This window comes from Pocillopora damicornis, chromosome 13, assembly GCF_964200805.1.
Source record: "Pocillopora damicornis chromosome 13, jaPocDami1.2, whole genome shotgun sequence".
Taxonomy (NCBI): Eukaryota; Metazoa; Cnidaria; class Anthozoa; order Scleractinia; family Pocilloporidae; genus Pocillopora; species Pocillopora damicornis.
Genome location: NC_142682.1, coordinates 15,695,748 through 15,705,747, shown reverse-complemented (window position 1 = coordinate 15,705,747; position 10,000 = coordinate 15,695,748). Strand labels below are relative to the sequence as shown.

The window sequence follows — 10,000 nt, the reverse complement described above, 5'->3', positions numbered from 1 at the left end:
GTACTCTGAAACTGAGCTACCTTCCATTTAGGCAGCGAGATCTCAGCTCCCATCTGCTTACATAATGTTTTCAATTTTTCGCTGAATTGCTACACACTTCAGTTCCATCAAGCACATGTCTATGTTGTCAGGGGTTTCCCCTATCCCAAAATGCATTCGGCCGATGTGTAATGGGCTGTATACGTTTTTATACACAAAGCCAACCGATTCTCTCTAATGCTTGGGGCCCGATCTTCTCCGTTTTTCCGAGAGACGTGCTCGATCCTTCCGAGATGAATGGTAGGAGCACGGGCTCATTTAACGAACAGCGGTTGATAACCAGGTCCTAGTATTTGCTTGAAAAAAATTAAACAGGAAAATGCAAAATAAAGTTCTAAAGCTTATCATGCTTCAGATCAAGCGGATAATTACAACAAAAGAAGCAAACAATAGATGAACGAAATGTGAAATGGCTCCCTGAAGAAGAATTCAAAGGTGACCAACCCTCCGGAGTTGCTATTGTTACTTACACATACAAAGCAAACCTTGCCTATTTGAAGTTAAAATTCGAAGACGCAACAAAATATCACATCTTTGTATAACTTATTCCGGGAAAAATATTTATTCGAAAGTGATGAAAAGTAGGTCAAGTAAGCAATCATTGATAAAGCCCCTAATCACAGAAGAGGACGTAGTTCGCTTTTACAATGAATAGTCGAATATAAGATTTGTACCAAATTTGCTGCTCTCTAATTGTCAAATGTCCCTTTTTTTTAATTTTAATCAGTAATATCTAAAGTCGCTCACGAACCAGCGACGCTCAAGAACTGTAATATCATGGAAGACTACCCCAGACGTTGTGTGACATCCTCTGTTCTTTAGCCAATAACGTGGCAACACACTAATGAACTCGTGCTTCGGCAGGGACTGAGTATGATGCAGCCAAGTCGACTCTGATTGCCACTTAAATCAAAATCTCGATGAATTGATTTTCAAAATTGTAATTAATTTTGACCCCTACTGATTTGTTTTTCTCCCACCTACCCACTTGCTTTAAACTTTCATAAACAACTTTTCACTAAATACTGCGTCATCGAATGGCCTAGATGACCAAAGGCGGCTTGCATGCTGTGATCTGTGATCTGTCTGTTATTTGATCTCCACTCTTGACGTTTGGTTTTCATCGACAGAAACTTCTGCCAGCAGGCTTCAAAAAGTAAGGCGGTCTGCCAGAAACAATTGATTAACTGAAATAGCCTCTGAAGAAAAAGTGTAAGAAACACTTCACTGAAGAGGTTTAAAACCTGAATTTTGAGGCAAGACGATCATTCTAGCGACATTTTCTGCACCATCTGTTTACCTTTTACATTCTGCAATTTACGATCAAGTCAGCTGTCTTAGAGGTAAGCATTCCTTACAAAATCATATGCTGGATTGTTTTAGATATATTGTCAATTAATGACGCGAGGAATCATTCCTTAGCGTAGAAATTGGTCACATTAGTTCCTACTGCGTAAACAATCAACCAACAGATCTTCAAGCGGAAATCATGCGAGCGAATAGTAAGCCTGACAAATCGACGTTAAACGCGCGCTTCACAGCAGTCTCTGTACGATACTCGTCGAACGAGAGGGTGCTTTGAGTCTTTGTTATGCAATTTTAACGTTCATTTTCAATTAACAGTATACTTGGGGTTCTGTGAATATTGCAAACCGTCTCTAAGTGGAACTATAAAATTAACAGATGCATCGGCATTCCAGAATAGTTCATCTGTTTATCATTCCTTGAGCATTCCGAGCCTTCTTTCCCATTAATTTGATCTCAACAGAAACCTGAATCCATCGTAAATCGGCCACAGTACACCTCTGAAATAGCTGGGTAGTTTTGATAAATTGTCTCCTCTTTCCACCCAGTGTTTAATATTGTTTCATTTTTCAGATCAAGTGCGTGGGTCAAATTCTTCCGTTACGCTCGAGTAACCAAACGGCAGACTGCTATCGAATAGCTTACAGACCTTTTTCTTCAAGTTCACGAGAAGATGAGCTCGAAAGAAAAGAAGGACAAGACTCAGAAAGGTGAGCCGACTGTTAATTCTCTTCTCTAGCTGCTACACATTTCGCTGTAAATTAGTTAGGAGGATTTGGCGTCAGACCAAGATAACAACTTCTCTCTGATAAGTTTGGGTATTCTTATCACTCATTTACTGGATAACGTATGGATAATATAGGAAGAAATTACAGGTTTATCACTTCTGGGAGTTCAAGGGTTAATTAATGATGTAAGTTTACTTAAGATGACAGTTGATCGAGCTTTGTTGGTATAATGGTGATGCGTACAAACTTTCTACGAGTATTTCGAATCGAGCGAAACACGCAAAAGCGTGAAAGAATCTTGGCTCTTGGACACCTCTGGAAACAGGTGACCAAGAAGTATTTTCTCACTACATGATCCATCATCATTATTTAGCAGACTGATGATGAGATTAAAAGAAAAATATCAACGCCAAACTCACACAATTGGTATTGTAAGATATGTAAGGTAGACAGTCATGTATAATTAAAGAATCACTACTTGCTAAGATCGTGTGAGTTAAACAGGAGAAACTTTCAAAGCCTGGCCATTTGCTTTCTTCAGAGTTTTGAGGACAATTGCTAAAAAATATTAGTTGTCGGCTGAACATTTCGTTCACAAAATTGTAGGTGGACTTTGGCCAGGTACAATGGTGCCGTGCTGCATGAGTCTCCTTAACAAAACGTTTCATTTTCTTTTCTTTACCTTGTTGAGTCACACATGACTATAACTTTTTGAATCAGCACGGCTTTTAGCTATATATTTTAACACTGATTCACGATCGATGTCTTCAAAAGTTAGAATATAGTGCAACTGGCTCAGTTTACTACAATGCTTCAAACTGGGAAAAATATATTTTTTAAGCAAAGGCAAACGCAAGGTTTCGTGTAGAAGTTTTATTACAACATCTGGATTACAATACGCCACTCACTGATGTCAACACGATGTACAGTACGAATTAATACTTTGAACAGATCAGAAATAAATTATCTTGCAGCTATCGCCTTTGTTTCGAATCAAGTTAGTTAATTATTTATGGTGCGAGCTTCTAAATCTTGTCAGCTAGTGCCGATCACAGCATGAAATTATAAATTTAAGAATCCATAAAAATGCCGTAAAGTAAGCGTTAAGATCCTCTTTACGCGTCTTTACGAACTTCTTTACACTTTCGTAAAGAATGTCTTTACGCATTGAAAACTATAGTGCGTAAAGATCACGGAGAGAGACTATAAAGGCTATTTTTACGTGCCCTGTAAAAAGTCGTTTAGAGAATGTTTACGATATTATACGGCGATTGTAAAGCGATCAGGAAGGCGATCCTTACGCATTATTACACTATCGTAAATGGAGAGTTTTTACATGCCCATTTTCCATTTTGCAGTTGTCTGAATTTTTTGGCAACATTCCCTTTTTGTTAATCAGACTGTAACAAATGTGAGTTCATGACAACGTCAACGTAATGCACTATCTTAGTGCGTATCAACAAAAGTCGTATCGAGAACATTTGCAATATGTATTTAACGCTTCCGTCAAACAATGCTGCACATTCCCTTTCAAGGAGTGACCCATAACAACACGTGCTTTAATGCATCGCAATTTGTTTCACTGTCATAACTCTTTAACTTAATTATTTAATTTTCACAGTAACGTTGCTAGAGGTTCAAACGATCTTCAGGTGAAAAAACTGGTATTGAATTAAATCCTTTAACATTTACTTATCGATTCTACATGTGGCATGGTTGGCTACTTAGCATCTCATCATTGATTGTAAATCAGTTTGAATTTATACTTATACTTAGAAACAATAACTACAGGGCTTTTTGCATTTCATTTCAAAAATTGCACCTTTTTCTAGAGCTTTTTTTATTTATCAATCCCTTTGATTTTTGATTATTGACAGGTATCAATAAATTTAGAATTTTACATGTACATGCATAACATACTATAGATTTATATCTACGTGTAATGCATTATGTAAATAGAGGAAGTTTTCACCAAGCACTCTTATCCTTCATACCATCACTTGATCCATTCACTTTAAAATAATCAGTGTGACTCCTTGTTCATGTTACAGTGACTACCACAATCAATTTTATGTTCTATAAAAAATCTTTGCCTTCATTCGTGATTTTGTTCACTTATCCATATCCTGTAATATCAATAAGTGATCAGTGACTGATCCATAGTAAAACTATTGTGGCCTATTTCATGATTTTTTTTTTTTAAATTTAAATTTTATCAATTACTCATTGATTTCGAAACGAAACTAGTTTACATCATTAATTGCTTTCCAGCTAGTACCCCGACAAAAACCTCTGTCACGTTTATATGTAGCCCTCCCCCTTCTCCTATTGGATTTAACAACTGGGACTACCATTGATATTGCGTGGAAGAGATGTGGTTGGTGGGGGCAACCCCCGAGGCGCCCCGGGGCACCCATCACTTCACAACCGTAAACAGCAATGAATGTTATTTTTTTTTATTGATTGTTTTAAAACCTTAATACGTGCATATTGCACGATAGCCAACTTCATAACCTGAGGAAACGCTAATACCTCATTCTAGAAAATTTTTGCTTTTTCATAGGCATGCAAAAATGCCCATTTCAATTCAGATAAATTTCGTCGAGAAACTCATTCGCAAAGAGAATTAACGGTACGTAAAGATTAATTGTACGTAAAAATGTTAAAGTTTCGTAAAGACCAGTAAGTAAAGATGCGTAAAGAATATTAAAAACGTGCAGTGTTAAAAGCGAAACTGGTCAAAATACCTCGGTAATTCTTCTGAAGATGGATGAGCCATAATGATCTTTATTGATGGATTAATTAATTAATTAATTAATTAATTAAACCAAACACTTGCAGACATGCGTGCAAGTTTACAATACAATAGAAGAGGAGTTATCTAAAAAGTATAACTTTCTGTATAAATATTAAACTAGATAAAGTTAAACAGAGATTTATTTACAAAGCAGCGCTTAAAGCGCTGTGTGCGAATACGTGGTAGCATATAGTCATGGCCACGTTGACGTAAAGATTGATATGTACGTTTGTTCGGTAGAAGATCTGTTAAACAATGTGTATCTGTAGCTGTGATTTTTTTCCATAGTTGTTGATCCCTAATTTGAATTACATCACTGATGAATAAACGCTACTTGGCGTAGTCATATTTCCATGCTCGCTTGCAGAATTTATCGATCTTAGAGAGGTATTTACCACCATATGCACATGCCTATACTTCAGTTGCGTTTGTAAATACGGACATAATTAAGCTATGGAATAAGATCGTAAGCTCTTCTAAAGTGTACCCATAGTACTCACAAATTCTGAGGATATAGAGTCTTGAACTAGCCTTATCCTTCATATTATGAAAATGAGTGTCTCAGTTGCATGGATTTTCATGAGAAGTTACTCCCAATAATTTAAGTTCGCTCTTTCTGTCAATAATGGGCACAGTCCCAGGAGGATTTTGGGGAGTCTTTCATCTCATTACTACTTCCTACGTCTTAGTTAGGTTTAATTTCAAACGATTCATATTTGACCAAAGCTTAATGTTCTGAATTTCACTGACCGATGAGTCATCATGCAAATTTGGCCCAACTGGAATACTCTAGGTTATATCGTCTGCAAACTTAATAAGCAGGTTTGTTTCCGGGTTCACAACATTAATGTCATTAACCATGATGGAAAATAACACTGGATCTAAGACGGTTCTCTGTCGAACATCCCTGTCGATTTCAACGAGCTTTGTTGTGACACCGTCGACCACAACTCTGAGTTTACGGTTACTCAAAAAATTGATCATCCTGTTAATAACATAAGGGTTGATATTATATAACTTGAGCTTATTACATAAAATCTGATGGGAAACAAAATCGAAAGCTTTACTAAAGTCGAAAGAATACACCTTAAAAATGTCTGCGTCTTTATCCAACCAGTTCAACTAATAATGTTGACATTTAAGAAGGGCCATTGTGGTATTATATCCCTTCTTATAGGCAAGCTGGTTAAGTCCAGTAGATGACTGCTGAGTAGTAGATATTTCTTGTTTGTAAACGAGCCTTTCAAAAATTCTCATGATTATGTTTGACCTCTCCTGTTAATAACTACAGCTGGTAGTACTTCTCATGCAATATCACTCTGGATTTTATCACATCAAACGTGAAGTTATTGTGTCTAGATAATCAAGTTAGTATTGGAGATAGCATAGCATTTTCAGAGTATTTGGGATATTCACCGCGAGTTATTTTTCAAAATTCATCAAAATATCACGGGCTGCGAAGCGCTGGGCACGTGATTTGGGAAGTTTTGAAATATAACAAGCAAGTTACGTTTCCACCACTTTGTCGTTGACTCTGGTGATGTGTTGTCTGCAAACAGCTTGTAATTCTACGCGTTGAAATAACGGATTAGGTTACTGGTACAATGGCAAAAAAGGGACCTTACAGCCCTTTAAGTTCAAGCCAAAAGTACAGTAAGAGGTACTGTAAGTATTTACTATATATGTGAACTGATCACTACAGTTATCACAACCACAGTATAGCAAAATGACGTTTTTATGTTTATTTTGGAAAGGAATATTTGAGCAATCTCGTGTAAAAGCCTTATTTAAAGGATTAGGATATGTTGTCCTTGAATTCAGAGGTTCTTACGAGGACGAGGATTGAATGCAGCGTAAAATGCACCCATCTCAGAAACATGTAAAAATGTTGGTTGAATTGTTTTCCCTCCTGTAGCTAATTGTTTATTCCCTTTTTGCCTTCATTGTTTTCAGAGAGTAAGAAGGAGAAGAAAGAGAGAAAAGAGAAAAAAAAGAAGAGAGACTCGAAGGATGTAGAAACGTCCTCAAATGACTTCACCGTGGAAAACGAAGAAAAAGATGGATCCTCATCAAACTCAAAATCTGTGTTTGGAATGTTCAGACGAAGTGGACGGAAAGATAAAAGAAGTTCAAAACACGGCTCCTCGGACAGCTTGAAGAGACTAAGTGTTGATTCAACTGAATTTGGCGACAGGCGCTCTAGTGGTGTTTCGATCGATGAGTCAGCGAGTGTCAAAGTTTCAACACCTAGCACTGAAGTTGTTAAGGAAACTGAGAAGCCAGAGACACAGAGGGACCAGCCTTCCGAAGTGAAAATTGTCAGTGCAGCTCATCCAGCTCCGGTGGAAAATAAAGATTCTGAGAGACCTGATGTTCCCCTAGCAGCAGAGATTCTCAAAACCGTAGATACTATGATGGCGAACAATGGGGAGGAGGAGGTTCAAACCAAAAAGGACGAGGAAGAATCAGTTATAACGCCAGATAATGATAAGGGAAGCCTAAAGCAAGAAGAACAAATTGCTGAAAAAGAACCAGAACCTGTAGTTGAGATGGAGAGTCAGTTGCAAGAGGCTAACACTAAAGAACATAAGCAAGAAGAATCAGTGAATGAACAGGTGTTAAAACCCGATAATCCTGATCAGGAAGTACTCCTGAAGATTGAAAATGGTCCTGCAGTAGAAAAAGAAGAAGTCCATTCTTTAAAAAAGGGGCAGCAGAAAGAAAATCAATTCCAAATGCAAGTCGAAGAATTTCTTAAACTTAATGCCAAAGTCGGAGAAGTATCGTCGCCAAAAGCTAAAAGTGAGGAGCAAAATGAGAAGGAGATTGGAAATGGTCCTACAGTAGAAAAAGAAGAAGTCCATTCTTTGGAAAAAGGGCGGCAGAGAGAAAATCAAATCCAGTTGCAAGTCAAAGAATTTCTTAAACTCGATGCTAAAGTCGGAGAAATATCGACGCCAAAAGCTGAAAATGAGGAGCAAGAGGAAAAGGGAGAAAGGAAATCTGTTGAAGATTCAGAGCGAAGGTTTAACGTGATCCATAAAACGCCTCCATTTAAGGGGGAAGGCACCTTTACCACAAGCACCCCCAAGCGTGAATCAACCAAAAGAGCGCAGGTTGAAAAAAGCCGTGGCCCTGAAATTCAAGTCCAGTCGACTAATCATGCAGTAAAAGGAGACAAACAAACATCCGTAGTGGAGTTTCACTTTGAAGCTCAAATCAGAAATGACATCAAAGATGCAAAGTTCTCTACAGAAGTACTCCTGGCCCAGTTGATAGAAGTTAACAAGAAACTTCGCATGTTGCAAGAAGAACTGCTTGAGTTTCGGAAATCAAACGGTAAATTGGCATAACTACAGAAACTCTCTAACTGATGCGACTCCTGATAAATGTAGGATGTATTTTTTTTTTAAGTTTAATGTTGTGTAACGCGGGAGAAAGGTTTGTTTTGTTCATTGCCTTTAGGTTCTTTTCTTTTAGCTTTGGAACAATTTTCCCAAACTGGCTCACTAAAATTGCAAGGTTTTTTTTAGAGTCTTCGTGCTTATTCTACCTGTTTTCATTTTTGGAACAAAAAGATAGTCTCAAGCAAGCAACAGCCTTTTGTAAAATTCCATATTCTTAGTAATCATCAGAATATTCTTGGCGGAAATTCATTGTTTAGCTGTTAGTCTGTGTAACGCTGGATCGGAAAACTACCCTGGTCAGGCTGGTCAATAAAAAGCAGTTCCTGCACTTTATTGTTTTATTGTAGTCCAGCCGTTGTATCTCTTTTAATCATCTTCTCTTACCTTCGTCATGCCTGATGTGGATTCCTGGTTCCATTAATCCAAATTCGTGAACAATCATTGATTCGTGAAAAGATAGAGGGGCCGCAGCCAGGATAAAACATATTGTAAAATTTAAAAAAACGATCTCTGGCTAAAACATGGTGTTCATGGTGTTATATTGGTGAGACTGGCAGGGCCTTCAACACAAGAAAGAAAGAACACCTCAGAAATGTGAAAACCGCGGCAAAAGGCTCAAGAATTTCCAATCACGTCTGGGCCAATAATCACACAATAGACTTTGATAATGCGTCTATTATTGACAAAGGCAGTTTTAGAACAAGAAAAACACTAGAAGCGTGGCATTCCAAGTTAACTCCCAATGCGGACAACAATTCCTGTCCTTTGCCCGGACAATACAACATTCTTTTCAACAAACATTCTTAGTTATTAGCATTTTTAATTTCCTACTTTGTACTTCACACCTAGTATTTTTAACAAACATTCTTGATTAGCATTTTTAATTTCCTACTTTGTACTTCACACCTAGTATTTCTTACCTTTTTATCATTTTACCCTTTGAAGGCTGTAGCGCAAACAGCCGAAAGCTCGTATTTTTAAAGTTTTAGCCAGAGATCGTTTTTTTTAAATTTTACAATCATTGATTCATTTCTTTTGAAATCAAATCAGAATATAAGAGATTGAATTTATGAAGAAATGTAAGATCGTTAATCGACTTCAGGACCATAACCTGCATTTGGTCTGTGGCGAAACTCATTGCTAATAGGAGTAACTTGTTATCAATTATAGCTGGTAGGCCGCGCGGTATATTTAAGACTGCTTTGATGTTACCTTAAAAAAATTTTATCGAACCTACTCTGCAAAATACAAATTGAACTTTTAAATTGGAATTTGATTGAATCTTCTCAAAAGACACTGGTGAAAGACACCTGGCCGATTGACTCCATGACGCAATTACCATCTCATTTCTTGCTAGAATCAAGACCGATTGTTCGAGGGAGATGAGATAACTTTGCGGAAAATAGATAACTGCTCGATGTTAAACCAGATTCTCGGAACAACCAAGTGTAAGACTCAACCATGAGAATTAAGAGAGTGTCTCTGTAAGAGCGGTCCGGTCGATTTTGCTTGAGACACAGATTTCGCTTGTTTCTCGTGTGTTGTAAGACATACATGTACCTATACTAAAACCACAATCAGTTTGATCGGATCTCTTTATTTTTCAGAGTTTTACGGAAATTAAATTTCACTCGAGCGAAGGCTTGTCGTGACACTTTTCAAGACTTTAATTTCATACAACTTTGGAGGACAATTTACAAAAAACTACGGAACTCAGCAAAAAA

At 37.4% G+C, this 10,000-nt stretch overlaps 2 protein-coding genes across 2 annotated transcripts in view; one reads left to right on the top strand and one right to left on the bottom strand.

Annotated features, from left to right (window-relative positions):
• LOC113684812 (uncharacterized) overlaps nt 1-330 on the bottom strand; it is a 3,924-nt gene extending 3,594 nt beyond the window's left edge. Inside the window, exon 1 of the mRNA XM_027202213.2 lies at nt 1-330. This exon is cut by the window's left edge and continues 379 nt beyond it. Within this exon, the coding sequence (XP_027058014.2) occupies nt 1-27 (27 nt within the window). The 5' untranslated portion in view covers nt 28-330.
• A 555-nt stretch (nt 331-885) lies between these two features.
• LOC113684781 (uncharacterized) lies at nt 886-8,615 on the top strand. The gene is made up of 3 exons (XM_027202179.2): nt 886-1,382; nt 1,918-2,054; nt 6,823-8,615. The coding sequence occupies exons 2-3, from the start codon at nt 2,018-2,020 to the stop codon at nt 8,220-8,222; spliced, it is 1,437 nt and encodes a 478-aa protein (XP_027057980.2). The 5' UTR covers nt 886-1,382; nt 1,918-2,017; the 3' UTR covers nt 8,223-8,615.
• Nucleotides 8,616-10,000: the final 1,385 nt, after the last annotated feature.

Coding starts and splice junctions, on each gene's coding strand:
- LOC113684781 (XM_027202179.2), top strand. CDS start 2,018: ATGAGCTCGAAAGAAAAGAAGGACAAGACTCAGAAAG. Junction 2,055..6,822: donor GAAGGACAAGACTCAGAAAG/GTGAGCCGACTG, acceptor CATTGTTTTCAG/AGAGTAAGAAGGAGAAGAAA.